Raw genomic sequence first — 14,778 nt, 5'->3', positions numbered from 1 at the left:
TGTGCCGGGCTGGGGTGCCACCTCCCCGAGGCCCCAGGCGCAGTGTCCAGCAGCCTCACCTCCCGGGGCCCCAGGGGACCGTGACCTTCAGGAACGGAGGGCATGTTCTGCTATAAAACAGGCTTGTCTTTGTCTGGCTGGAAAGCAATGTATCTGAAATGATGCCCTGACCACTTGGGTCGGGTGCGACTCCGGGAGGAGAGGCCAGAGACCGGAAGGGAGGCACATTTTAGACGCGCCTTTAAGGTGTTTGACCCAGCTTCTCAACGTTCATTCATCTGAACGTGTATCTGCCAGCTTCCTTCATGAAATTTCTACCTCTGCCAGCCAACTGCCCTCTGCCCAGGCAGAACCGTGGCGACACTGACTCCCGTACCTCACCCGTCTCTTAGTGACCTCCCCCGATTCGCATCCATCCATTCTCGCCCTCTTCAGCGTTACCGTCTGAATCCGGACTCACCGCCACTGCCAGGCTCCACTGACTCAGCCACCCAGCCCCCTCCACCCATCCGCGGCGCAGCCGCTCCGTGCCGGGCATCCGATACAGCCCCCCGACCCCGGGAATTTCACCATCAAGCAGGTGAGACAGACGTGTGAACAATCACATCAAACACGGGCAAGGCCCCCCTAGAAGCTCTGGCAATGCACACACTGTCACACAAGCATACGGCGAAGGGACAACGGCCCTGGGCTTTGGCGACCATCCCTGGCTGGGATGGTCCTCCTCCCTGAAGCCAGGTTCGTTTCCCGAGGCAGCGCTGCCAGGGCACGGGCACCAGCACTGGCACCTGCAGGCCGGCAGGTGATGAAGGCAGCTGCCTGGGTCTCTGTGCCGCCGCGGCGCCAAGGATGCGAAAGCAGTTGGAAGAGCGCGTCCAAAATGCTCCGTCGCCAGAGAAGCCTGGCTAACAGGGTCTTAATACGACGGCTCATTGCCAAAGTCTGAACACTATGAAGGTACAAGGGGCAACGGGAGAAAGGCAGGAGGGAGGAGCTTGTGGGCAAGGAGCTGGGAGGGGCCAGGGGAGGCTGAACACAGACGCCCGCTTTCCTGGTCGCTTAGGGGCCCTCCTTCCTAATTAGTTTGCTTTCCATCTCAGCAGTTACACCGCGTGCCCACAGACAGAGAGCAGGACGCAAGGTTTGATAAAAAATTTGTTTTGATTCACAAATTTATATAAAAGTTTGACAAAGATACTACATTATATATATATATATAATCTTTAGGGCCGATATATTTTTAGGGCCGCATCTGCGGCATATGGAGGCTCCCAGGTTAAGGGTCTAATGGGAGCTGTAGCCTCCAGCCTTTGCCACAGCCATAGCAACACTAGATCCAAGCGGAATCTACAACCTACACCACAGCTTGTGGCAACGCCAGATCCTTAACCCACTGAGCGAAGCCGGGGATTGAACCTACAGCCTCACAGAGACAATATCAGGTCCTTAACTTGCTGAGCCACAGCAGGAACCTCACATTTCCAATAAGTTTAATGAAAAGAATGATTCCTTAAACTCGTTGAGAACAATCTTAGTTATGTGGTGCTTTAAATATACAAATTACAAATGTCTCTGAATATGAGATCTATTTTTAAAGAACCATTTTCGTTGAAGCGGTTTTTCCAACAGAATCACCATCTTTTGCTTGCTCTGGGGTGACTGTCTCCTCTGGTTTTCTCTGTACTAAGTCATCATTGAGACAGTGCTTAAGTTGGCCCAAGTCCGTCCATGTTGACTTCAGGAAGCACAAACATCGTGGGACACGAGAACCGAGCAGGAGGGAAGCCTGGCTCGGGAGGACCGAGGCCCGAGGCGATGTACATTCAGGACTGACCGTGAGGACTCGCCCTTCCTAACACTGAACTGAAGCATTGGAAAAGACGCTTAAGGCTTATTAAGTTTGGGAGCATTGAAGGAGTTCCCGTTGTGGCTCAGTGGGTGAAGAACCTGACTGGTATCCACGATGATGCGGGTTCGATCCCCAGCCACACTTGGTGGGTTAAGGATCTGGCGTTGCTATAGGTCACAGATGCAGCTTGGATCTGGTGTGGCTGTGGCTGTGGTGTAGGCCAGCAGCTGCAGCTCTAATTCGACCCCTAGCCTGGGAACTTCATATGCCAAAAGCGCGGCCCTAAAAAAGAGGGGAAAAATGTTTGGGAGCCTTTAACAGAAAAATAAACAAAATTAGACTCTCCTAATCAAAAATACGGCTCCATACAAAAAAGTTCAAACTGCTTCGAACCTTTTCTATGTAAACTCGCACTTGCAATAATTTAATACCTTATTACAAGTCACACGATTTACAGTCGACTTTAATGGGACATTATACGTATCTTTAAGGCCAGCTCTGCTCTCTATGACGGTTTCATTAGGATGCAGTGGAGAACTTAAGCAGTCCTAAATTAGGACACCAGAGGCGTGTGCAAGAAAATATATTGTTAGTCTCACGCCTTCAAAATGGAATATTACCTAGATGCGCACCTATGCACATGCATCCAGCTTAAGGTGCATGATGTTGTTTGTATTCAACAAATGCAAACTCCACTTGAAGGCATCAGGGCCCAGTGGAGAACGGAGGCGAGAAAAAGAAGCGTCAAAGACAAGACATCATCCGTAGACACAGAGAGAGACCCTTTGCTCACCTCATGATCTGTTCAAGTGGGCTTTCCTTGATAACCAAAGCGGACCTCTTTAAGCAATGTTAAGAAAATCTTTCTGCATAATTAAATGGAGCGCATTAAACTTCTTTTGGAGCAAATTTGAGTCAGGCTGTTTCGACCGTCCTTTTGTTAGGTTTCCATATGAGCCTAAGCGAACTTAATAGCAGCTAACTTTATTTTAATGAATGCTTTAAACACCTCCTTCTTTCAATAAAGAAATGAAATTTCCCCTAGGCAGGAGAAAAAGAAGGATTTCACCACGGCTTCGATACAGCGTATGCCGTGATTAGGACTAAGATGCTGTTCAAGACGTGGGAAAGGTGATTAAGAAGAGACATCCCGTGACATGAAAAAAGAAAGGCGACCTCGACCTCCCTGCTGGAGGCCCCACCGATGGAGACACGATGGCGACGGTGCACCTTCTGCAGCGTGTTTATGAATCAGTCCAGGTTCCTTTTTCGGTCTCTGAACTTTTCACTCTGTTTGTTGAAGGGTAGCTCTTCCTTTCAGGTTTTCTAAGTTACCCTTTCAAAATAAATTCTGAGGAACTTGGAAAGACAAATCCAAAACTGAGATACAGTGGGTAAGGACCGGGTCACGGTCGTCCCACGTGTGCTCTACGATTCAGCCTCATTGAACAGGTCTCTTTGCACCATCTGGTACCCGTAGGGTGGCAGGTAACACATTTCATGACGAAGCAGTTACTGTAGACAGGACTACACGGATGTCAAAACACCTGCGTCCAAGTATGGATGCTTTCTCACCTAAAAGCACTTCTGCTGGGTTTTCACTGAAAAGGAGTGGATTTTCTGTCTCCTAAAACTCTGTCATTCCTCTCCAGAGCCTCTTCCCTTTTTTTTTTTTTTTTTTTTTTGTCTTTTGTTGTTGTTGTTGTTGCTATTTCTTGGGCTGCTCCCGCGGCATACGGAGGTTCCCAGGTTAGGGGTTGAATCGGAGCTGTAGCCGCCGGCCTACGCCAGAGCCACAGCAACGCGGGATCCGAGCCGCGTCTGCAACCTATACCATAGCTCATGGCAACGCCGGATCGTTAACCCACTGAGCAAGGGCAGGGACCAAACCCGCAACCTCATGGTTCCTAGTCGGATTCGTTAACCACTGCGCCACGACGGGAACTCCCAGAGCCTCTTCCTTTGAAGAGAGGCATGTGGACTGGGGACACATGAGAACTGAACTCCTGGGCGAGTGGGAGCCGCGTGCTAGTATTACCAGCTACTACTGTCATCTGTCATCACCTGTCACCACCTATTGTCTATCTATCTGCTCATTCATCCATCCATCTCCCCATCCATCCATCCATTCAGCTACCTACCTATGTGTATGTATGCAAAAGAGCTACATTGTTTATTGACTCAGTGGGTCCATATCCACACGTTTATTTAATGTGATCCTTAGCGAATATTAATTGACCCTTGAATGTTGTGCCAGGCACTGTGTTGTTGTTTTTTTTTCCATTTCTTCGCCCTAAAGATGGCAGGTTACAAAACATCGCTTTAATTCCCCATAATAACTGGAAACCCTGGGTGAAAAGGACCACATACTGAAGCAGTAAAGGAGAACTGGACTCTGGCCGCAGCCCTGCCACCAACTCCTTCTCAGGACTTTGGGCCTTTCCTTCTGACTGTGTTGGTCTCAACTTTCTCTTTTGAACTATGGAGAAACCGAACCAGACAATCTCTTTTAAAGAACCCCTCTGAGCACAAAATAACACAGTTCCACATACGGAAGAATTTTATAACGTTGGAAGTTGGTGAAAATAGTACGTCTCAGGGATATTGATTTTATGTCGATTAAAGGCATTCCGGGAGTTCCCATCGTGGCTCAGCAGTAACAAACCCAACTAGCATCCATGAGGATATGGGTTCGATCCCTGGCCTCGCTCAGTGGGTTAAGGATCTGGCATTGCCGTGAGCTGTGGTGTAGGTTGCAGATGCAGCTAGGATCCCACGTTGCTGTGGCTGCGGCGTAAGCCAGCAGCTACAGCTCTGATTCGACCCCTAGCCTGGGAACCTCCACATGCCGCAGGGGCGGCCCTGAAAGACAAAAAGAAAATAATAATGATAACAAAAATAAAAAAATTAAGGCACTCCAACGTGAGAAGAAGGCACCTATCACGCCCTCTAACCCCCACTGAAGAATCTGAGCCCAGGTAAAAAGAAGCCAGGCATTCAGGGAGCTGCTGTGAAGACAACAAATTTTGTAAGTGTAGCGGGCTTATAAATGCCAAATCTTTATTTCTTGCCTGTGGTTTCTGGGTAAGTGAGGATGAGAATGGGAAGACTGCCCAAGTTCTAGTTTTCTGCTTCCACACCCTCCAGGGGTCAAGCCTCAGCGTCCTCTGTGGTCTGGGCAGTTAGGACTAATACCTGACCGAAAGGTTTTTCTCTTAACGTTTCTATCAAACATCCCCTCAACAGGAGGTTCATTGGATGAGACTAACCACACATGCAGAAAATTGGGGCTGTTAACCAGTATTAGGTTTCGATGCAATGAAAACAGTGCGAGTCTACCAACGTGGAACAATTTGAGTGGGGACACCTGCTTTATCTGTTTTCTGTTTGGAAGAGTACGCAATGCCTGAAAACAGTCATCATAAAACTGATCCCCTCCCCGCCCCCAAAGAGACGCATCCTCGGGACAAACGGTTTCTAAATCAGTGTCGGAGCACAACCTACCCCTAAGTCTTTGGCCGACTGCACAAGCTGGATAGGTCTCTCTTCAACATTTCGGTTGGTATTTGGATGGCTTTAAAAAGTACACACTTAATCCACATAAGTGATTTAGAAGCGAAAATAAGTAAGTTAGAGACGTAGAGGGGTACCATAATCCAGCCGTCCAGAGACTGGCACAGGCAGCATCTCGGGGTAGGTGCTGCTGCGCGTCTGGAACATTCACCTACATCACGGAGACTACGTTCCGTGCATGGACGTCTACGTCCATGTGTCAAACCCACTCCAGTCTCCAGGCATAGGCAGGGTCTAAATTGCTCAGGAAATCCTCTGGTTGGCACACGGCACCTGTGCGCACGTCTTGCACTAAGGCACCCATTTGGGAAGCTGTGCTCTACATCTCCCGTAAATGTGAGCTTCTCTGAAAGGACCATCGCCGGCACTGCCGTGAAGCAGTTTTGTTTCTTAGGAAGGACCTGGGCTTCTCATCACTGCCCCTCGCTTCCAAAGAGCTGGCACAAGTCCAGCTGAGAGACGTTTAGCAGAATTGGGCACAAATGCAGGGGGCACGGAGGCCCTTACTGCCCAAGTCCCAGGTTTAAAATAAAACCACAGGAACTGCATCCTTGCTGACACAGATCTCCTCTTCCTCCCCAGACGCCTGCACCAGGCGGACGGGCCCAGTGGCACCAAGGAGCAGTGTGGGGACCGTGTCCTGACCACAGCAGGGGATGAGCAGGTGCTGCTGCAAAACCAGCTCATGGCCACGTCACGTCCAGCTCCACAAACCCGCCAAGCCCTCCGATCCGTGTCAGGTGTTGTTTGGGAGCAAAAGGCACGGCTCTGCTTTCAAGCAGGCAGGTTGGAAACACACACGTGACCAAAATCAACGTGGGAGGTGCAGGCGGCAGGTTGGAAACACACACGTGTGGCCAAAATCAACGTGGGAGGTGCAGGCGGCAGCTTGGGCTCGTGCCTCCCTAAGGTCCTTCGGGGCAGGGACCACGGCTACTCAACCTGTCACCCCTCCCGCGTGGGACGCACAGTCTGGGGCTCACAGCCAGCACTCGGCTAGACGGGCTTGTATTAAGCTGCAGTGGTAGATGAGGTGCATTTTCTCTACAGCTGTATTCTCCGCAGTCTTCAGTGATGCTAATTACACATCCTCTCCCTAACAAATGGCCGGGTATTCTGCGCATCAGAGCCAGAGGGCCCTTTAATCCCACCATCGAGACGCAGAGGTGTTTCTACTCCAAAGGCCAAATACGGTGTCGCCAAACTCCGGGGAAAGAACACAAGGAAGACGCGTTGTCAGGGGCAACCGAGCTCCACTTCCATCGTGAATCACGGTGGCCTCATTCTGACAGGTCCCGCTGCAGCCCAGCCCTGATCATGGCAGTGACTCAGCTCTGATGAGACTTCAGATGCTGTTTTTAAGGTGGGGGGAGCAAGGAGACCCAGAAAGGCTTTATTATGTTTTCCTAAATTTTAATAGCCTGAACTAAATCTCCACTTCGACACCAAATTGTGGAAAAGTTACCCTGCCCCTGAAATTACGTAACCGACACAGTTTACTGTTTAATATCACAGCTTGCCCGTTTAAGTCACAAACCACTGCCGGGGTGAAGTCTGGAAAAGGGGGCAGGGGTGGAAGAGCCTGGAATCAAGAGCGATGCAGAGGAAGGAACACTAGCTCAAGGCTCGGGCGCATGCCCTTCGTAAGTGAGTCCCTGGGGCAGAAGGGAGGGTGTGCCCACGACGGGGAGGCTGGCAGCTGAGCTAGGCATCCAGGGGGCGGAGGTGGGGGGACCTGGGCACAGGGGGCACGTCCAGCCTCCAGCTGCACACTGCATTTGGTGAAGGAAACTGCCCTGACCTCAGTGAACCCGGATTTAACCCTGCAAACTTGGATGCTGTCTGCTCGCCCCCGACCGTCCTCGGGGGTCGGGACCCCACTGCTCCCTAACTGTCCCCCAGCCCTGGGCCCCCCGCGTGTCCACCGACTCAGACTTCCCTGACTTCTTCCGGCGGCCCCCTCACTTCTCTAGAGCTGTTAGAAGAGCTTCCAGGTGACATTTTTGTGGAAAAGCAGGACAGTATTTTCCACGTGATCAGAATTTCATCTGCTCTCCTGGTGAGGCCCTGCCTGCAGGGGGATGGTCCACCTACAGTGATTCTTTTTTAAAATTTTTCCCCCCTTTTTAGGGCTGCACCTATGGCATATAGAAATTCCCAGGCTAAGGGTCAAATCGGAGCTACGGCCGCCAGCCTACACCACAGCCACAGCCATGCAGGATCCGAGCTGCGTCTGCGACCTACACCACAGCGCACAGCAGTAAGTGAGGCCAGGGATCGAACCCTCGTCCTCATGGATACTAGTCAGGGTCTTAACCTGCTGAGCTACAATGGGAACTCCCTTTTATTTATTTTTATTATTTTATTTTATTTTTATTTTTCCACCTACAGTGATTCTAAACTCTTATTCTTGGACAAAGGCTGAGGGCTCTCAGGTGCCCCCCTCGACCCCGGGTGGTTTCTGCCACCAGCGTCCCCTCGCCACCTCTGGTAGAGGCCGCCATCGGGCTGCGGGACTCTCCAGGGGACACTCCGCTCCAGCAGCGCTCGGCCAGCGGAGCGTCTGTACGCGTCACACCGGCCTCTGTACACACACGCTTGCTTCTCTGCACAAGCCCTTCTTGGACAGTCTTTCCCGGAGCAAACCCTCTTCCAGGCTGGACGGCCTGGGAAGAAACCACCCCGAACTGGCCCCCGTGATTCTGCGAGAAGGGGGACAGGAAAGGCGGGGCCCCCACGCAGCAGAGGGTCTGCTCCTGGCCACCCCGGACCGGAGACTCCTCTCTGAGCCCAAAGCAAGACCCAGGCGGAACCCCGGCCAGGGCGGCCTTCCTCTTTCAGACCCGCACGAACCCACGTCCAGAACCACTCAGGAGCCAGAACTTGGCAGCAAACGTGTCCAACGCCGGGGACAGGAAGGATGGAGACGGGCGGGTCTGCTGGGAAAGCTCCGGCCCGGGGCCGGCTCTTCTCCCCCAGGACCGCGTGGACGCGGCAACAGCCTCCTCCTCAGCCGCCGGCCAGCAATGGGCCCAGCGAGTTCAACTTAACTCTACCAGACATGGTGCAAATGAATTGTATTTAACTCCATCAGCCACCTGAGGGTTTGTCTCGAGATGGAATAATTTTAGCTTATGCTGCCATAAGTCCCTAACTAAGGCGGAAAGTAATTACCTAAGGATTTACCATAATGAGTTCACTGACACTCGTGATTTATGACAGTGTGTGAACATGCAAATCTCCAGACTGCAGCATCCCAGGCCTGGGTGGGCACAAGGAGGACAGGAAAAATTAACGTGTTTTAGGCACGTATAAACTCATGAAGCCACCTGAGTTCAGAGTCTTTCTTAAGGACTAATAATTGCAGAGGGGCCTGGTCGAAGTTTACACTGTCAGAACAGGGCCTGTTAAGGAAATGAACTATGTACAGCAGACAGGAAACGTTCTCAGAAAATACGCTGCCTGGAAACAATTAAAAAGTGGGCTTTTTTTTAAAAAAAATGCAGAGTTCCTGCTCAGCAGGTTAAGAACACGACTAGCCTCCTGGTTTGATCCCTGGCCTCGCTCAGAGAGTTAAGGATCCAGTGTTGCCGTGAACTTCAGTGTAGCTTGCAGACGTGTCTAGGATCTGGTGTTGCTGTGGCTGTGGTGCAGGCCTGCAACTGCAGCTCCCATTTGACCTCCTAGCCTGGGAACGTCCATATGCAGCAGGTGCAGCCACAAACAAACAAACAAACAAAAAGAAATCGGGCTTCAGTGCGGCTCATGCTAAGAAGAAAGCATATTTACCCATCAAAGCGGCACTTAGTAGCATGTGGCTGGGGGAACGGTCCGTGTGTCTGAAAGTACCTACAAGTAATAGCAACCTGTCCAAAATGCCGCTCCTTATAAAATGTCCTGATCTTCCACATTTCATTTATTCTGAACCATCTCCCCATTGAAACAATTCTCATGCAGGCACTTGTGCCTCATGCATTTAGGATGCACCAGCTGTGGGCCCAGCACTCTGGGTATAAAGAGGGTAAGATTTCTGCGTCTCCAAGCGGAGTAGGAGGAAGCCCCGGATCACGTGGTTTTCTGGGTCTGGGACCTGCACTGACGGGGGAGGGGCACTGCCTTCAAAGGCAAAGTCTCTGGTCCTGGTCGTTATTGGTCTGTGGTTCAAGGTGAGAAGTCTAACGAGGACTTGACCAGGGACCAGCCTACGGCTGACGGGCCACCCAACGCCTTCTGCGCCCACGTGCTCAGGTGCTGTCTCCCGCATGGAGGTACCTGCCAGGAACCTGCCACATTTAATGTGGATACATGGTCTCCAAAGCCTCGTGCTTTCACAGGTTGCCTCATTCTACTAAAGATTTAAAGAGGTTTAGGAAAGAAATGACACAGTAAAATAATGTTGGAACCTAAATTAAAATAAAGAATCAACGTGGGGGTGGGGTGTTACTTCTCAAGCCAGACTCACTCCTGCCCACTCCCTCCCCGTCCCCAAGCAAGCAGGTGAGCAAGGATCTGAGAGCGAGGGTTTTGGGGGGGGCAGCTTCTCTCCCCTTCACTGCCTCCGGGTGCTCCGCCTGGCCAGGTGCCACCGTGGAGCCCCTCTGCCATGCTCCCCTCCAGGTGTGGCCCCGGAGACTGTGGGGGACAGGAGTGACGTTTGGCAGCTCTTGAGTTGAGGCTGAAATGCCATCTAACACCATCTCGGGCGCTGTCCTAACATGGCATCCGGGGCGGGGACCGTGACCCAGGGCAGGGCTGTGCGGTGGGGGATGAGCCCCCGCAAGTGGAAAGCTTGCAGGCTTCGGCAGGGGATGAGCTGAGCTTCCATCTGACTCCGTGGTAATTTGCAAAACCTTGAGGAAGATGAACTTCCCCTGCACCTTGAGGCCACTGAGCTTCCCTTGGCAGTTAGTTCTTAAGACCTTTCTCAAAAAAGGTTTTCTAGAGGGGCGCTGGGTGATACCACAGGGCGACCGTCCAGCATCGGGATGGATGCCCACTGCGTGCTCATGGCCTGTCCACGGAGGCATCGGTGTAAGAGGCCAGAGTACACAGGCTGCTGGGCGCTCTGAGGTGAAGCCCATCTTTCCATCCGAGACCACCCTCTCTTAGGAGAAGCGGAATGAACAGTTGCTTTTTCAGCCACTGCGCCAAGGACCTCATACTTATTAAAAGAGAACCCTCTTGAAGACACGATGTAGTAAATATTACCATCTGCATTTTTACAAGTGACAGCACGAGGCCCAGAGAAGTTAAGCAAGGTGCACAGGCAACTGAGAGCCAAGGCCAGAAGGCAAACTTGGAACTGTCTTCAAGTACATGTTTGTTTCAGCTGTTTCTCCACAAAAATAAATAAATAAATTACACGTTTTGCCTGAACTAAGCAGTAAGAACCATCTAAAAAGCAATTCATTTACTTAAATAGGTTTGAGGGCTTCTTTTCCCACTGGTTTCTCCGGCTGTCTGGCTGCACTGACCAGTCGACCGGAGCGGTGATTTCAGCGGCACAGAGACGTCTGGTGACACACCAGCAGTGCGCTGGGCACCTGCCGAGCTTTCTCAAGGCCTTTCCAGGCTCGAGTCTGGAGAACCTGATGTACGTGAGCAGGCAGAAAATAAATTAAATCCTTGCCAATGTGGCTGCATATAAAATACACACAAAACAGAAAACCCAACTCACGTTCTATACACGCCATCACCATTCATAGGAAAAATTCAACAGTAACTGAAGCTGCTAATCCCTAGCCCGTCCCTTGGCAGGGGGGAAGCCAAATTGAAAACCTCTCATCTTTTCAGACTTCCTGTTTATCGCGTAGACAGAGACTTCTGAAGGCGCGGAGCTGAGCAGAGAGAGCTCGCGGATGATGGGCACTAAAGGAACCGTGCCACGAACAACAAAGCGGGCGGTGGGGGCAGGGGGGGCGTGTGTGGAAAAGCTCAGCAGCGCGGGAAGTGTGCCCAGCACAGGTCTGAGCCACATCAATGCTGGCGGGGGGGCGGGGGGGGCCTTCTCTGGCTCTAAGAATTGGTCAGCAGCAGCCAAAATATTTTAAGATGAGAAAATGTGGGTCGTCACCAACCCAGCAGAGTCAGGTGCCTTCACCCACTGCGAAGCCGGAAGGAAACGTGAGCCAACACGGCCGGCATCTTTGCCCCCCTCGACGGTCCCTGCTTCCCCTTCTGTGAAACTGCAGATTCCGGGCGATTGTTCTATGGGCTCGTTAAGCTTGGGGATTTTCTATAATTCTATGGATTCTGCTGTTGGACCCAGAATTGGTATTGGTAGTTTGTTTGTTTTAAGAGGCTACTGCAATGGTAAACAATATCTTTCTTCTCCCCCAAATCTGGTTTTGTTGGACAAGATCTTTATCACATTTTAATTATTTTGTTTCCCAGTCTTTGCATCGCCAGCGTCTAGCATCGCATATGCCTGGTACATGGCAAAGCTGCATCGCGCACTAAATATTGATTAAATTTCTCTCGCCCCTTTCAACTGGCAAGTGTCCTGGCGCTGCTGGCACCACACAGGATGGAACTCAATGCTGTTCTGTGCAGTCAGGCTGGCAGCTCTCCTGCGGTGAAGAGTCACACAAAGGACCTCCACTAACTCAGGATACATCCCGGGACCCCCAGGGGCCGCTAATCAGCAAGTCTTAACTGAGCACGAAAATGCGCCTTCATATAACAAGCAAAACTTCTGCAAACCAGAGCTCCCGCCATGACGCAGCAGAAACGAATCTGACTGGCATCCATGAGGATGCGAGTTCGATCCCTGGCCTCGCTCAGTGGGTTAAGGATCCGGTGTTGCCCTGAGCTGTGGTGTAGGTGGCAGACAGGGCTTGGATCTGGCATTGCTGCAGCTGTGGTGTAGGCCGGCAGCGGTAGCTCCGATTCGACTCCTAGCCTGGGAAGCTCCATATACCGAGGCTACAGCCCTAAAAGAAAAAAAAAAGAAAAAAAAAAGAAAAAAAAAACCCTTTCAACCATTTATCTGATAAGGGGTTAATATCCAAAACACATATAGAACTCATACAGCTCAACAGCATTACACCAAAGAACCCAACTGAAAAATGGGCAAAGACTCTGAATAGGTATTTCTCCAAGGAAGATTCGTGAAAAGCCAAGAGGTACATGAAAAGATGCTCAACATCTCCAGTCGTTAGGGAAATGCAAGTTAACATCGCGGTGAAACAGCGCCTCACACCTGTGAGAATGGCCACCATCAAAAGGACAGCAGACGAGGAACGCTGGACGGGCGTGGGGCAAGGGGCCTCGTGTCCTGCGGAGGGAAGACAAATTGGTGCGGCCACGACGGAAATCAGTCTGGAGGATCCTCAACAACTCCACGTTAGAGCGACACGTGGTCCGGCAGGTCCATCTCTGGGACACATCCGAAGGCAATGAAGACACAGACGCAAAAAGATACGGGCACCCCCAAGCTCCCTGCAGCTTTTACACCGCCAAGACGCGGAAGCAACCTGCACTCCGCCCAGGATGAAGGGGTAAACACGCAGCCGCTGTCCGTGTGCGCGCACATGAGCCTCATTCACGCGCATGTGAAGCGGCACACTGTTCAGCCACAAAAAATGAGGAAATCTGACCATTTGCCGGCACATGGATGGACCTTGAAGGCATTATGCTGAGTGAAATAAGTCAGACAGCAAGAGATAAACGCTGCATGATCTAACTCATATGTGGCATTAAAAACAAAAAGTGAGGAGTTCCTGTTGTGGTGCAGTGGAAACGAATCCGACTAGTATCCATGAGGCTGCAGGTTCGATCCCTGGCCTCGCTCAGTGAGTTAAGGATCTGCCATTGCTGTGGTGTGGCTCAAAGACGCGGCTTGGATCTACTGTTGCTGTGGCTGTGGTGCCGGCCAGCAGGGGCAGCAGCTTCGATTCGACCCCTAGCCTGGGACCTTCCACGTGCCGAGGGAGTGGCCCTTAAAAAAGCACAAAGCAAACAAAAAGCAAAAATGAAAAATCCCCTCAAACAAACAAAATAAACACAAAAAAGAGATGGGGCTTGTGGTTATCGAAGGGAAGGGTTGGGGGAGAGGGAATTGGAGAAAGTGGCCAAAAGGTACAAGCGTCCAGTTACAGGATAAGTCCCCGGATGCCCCGTACAACACGGTGGCCGCGGCTGAGGCCACCCTACCATGTGCAGGAACGCTGTTAAGAGATGAGACCCGAAGAGTTCTCATCACAAGGAGAACGTTTTTTCCCCCTGTATTCTTTCCTTCCTTTTCTTTGAATTGTGTCCATCTGAGAAGACGGGTGTTACCTGACCCTCCCGTGGCCATCACTGCACAGCACACATGCAAATGGAACCGTCACGCTGCACATGCTGTAAACTTAGACACTGGTGTGTGTCAATTACCCCCCCAGGAGGAAAAATACGTGGCTCTTGGATGTGTTCCTTTTCGGTAAGAAACAAATGCTCTGGGTTCGTTGAGCGCATCACGGGCAGCTTCTCTGTGCAGCACTGCACACAGGGGTGGGGGGCCCCAGTACCGTGGCCATTTAAGTTCAGTGAATCCGTAAACACCACGGCCTGTTCAAGTCCGCGCCCCGGAGCTTCGGGGGCCGTGACCCGCCTTCCTCCTACTGTGGGGGCCAGATTCGTCTCCCCTCTCCGGGCCTCTACACCACCAGCCGCCTTCTCTTCAGACCCTCCCAGGCACTTGGCCGTGTCACCAACTCCTTCCTCCCAGAAGAGGGGCACTGCCACAGAAGGAAAGCAAGAGGCTTCGATGTCACCCTCTAGTGGGTTTGGGACGAGTCTGTGGTTCCCACTGGAGTTCTGCCAGGGTCTGCTTTGTGAAAGAGCTAAAAAGGCCATACCGGAGTTGCCGTCGTGGCGCAGTGGTTAACAACTCTGACTAGGAACCAGGAGGTTGCGGGTTCTGTCCCTGGCTTTGCTCAGTGGGTTAAGGATCCGGCGTTGCCAAGGGCTGTGGTGTAGGTGGCAGACGCGGCCTGGATCCTGCGTTGCTGTGGCTCTGGCATAGGCCGGCAGCTACAGCTCCGATTGGACCCCTAGCCTGGGAACCTCCATATGCCGTGGGAGCGGCCCAAGAACTGGCAAAAAGACAAAATATATAAATAAAATAAAAAGGCCATACCATGTAGTTAAACTTACATAGTTAAACATACGGTAAGTGCCCACCCTGGGGAGGGCTCCGCGTTAGCACTAAAGGCGCACAACCCTCAGCGTCTCGCGTTCTACCAAGAGGAGCAGGTCTGCCTAGAACTGAACGCGGTACCATGTCCGCTTAGTCAAAGGACTCACAGACATGGAATTAGAGGCTACTTTGTGCTTTTGAGAAGGTGCTTTTTATAAATGAATTATTCCTTTAA

At 51.6% G+C, this 14,778-nt stretch overlaps 1 protein-coding gene and 1 long non-coding RNA gene across 33 annotated transcripts in view; one reads left to right on the top strand and one right to left on the bottom strand.

The window, feature by feature from the left end:
* Positions 1 to 14,778, bottom strand: part of FARS2 (phenylalanyl-tRNA synthetase 2, mitochondrial) — a 408,395-nt gene that overhangs the window by 117,264 nt on the left and 276,353 nt on the right. For 13 of the 32 annotated variants that reach the window (XM_084967250.1, XM_084967255.1, XM_084967264.1 and 10 more), the window contains one exon: positions 7,765 to 11,010. The exons of the other annotated variants lie outside the window; for them this stretch is intronic. In XM_084967250.1, coding sequence (XP_084823376.1) covers positions 10,833 to 11,010 — 178 coding nt within the window. In that variant the 3' untranslated portion in view covers positions 7,765 to 10,832. Of the gene's footprint in view, positions 1 to 7,764; positions 11,011 to 14,778 lie in introns of those variants that run through there. 32 annotated transcript variants of the gene reach the window in all.
* Positions 6,270 to 7,938, top strand: LOC146401149 (uncharacterized). The gene is made up of 3 exons (XR_014809526.1): positions 6,270 to 6,785; positions 6,938 to 7,065; positions 7,814 to 7,938. It is a non-coding gene; the product is annotated as an uncharacterized LOC146401149 (long non-coding RNA).

This window comes from Sus scrofa, chromosome 7, assembly GCF_054392235.1.
Source record: "Sus scrofa isolate SSC_HxYL_T2T_F1_AM1 chromosome 7, Sscrofa_HxYL_maternal_Yorkshire_Landrace_v2.0, whole genome shotgun sequence".
Classification (NCBI taxonomy): domain Eukaryota; kingdom Metazoa; phylum Chordata; class Mammalia; order Artiodactyla; family Suidae; genus Sus; species Sus scrofa.
This window is presented reverse-complemented; position numbering and strand designations above follow the sequence as displayed.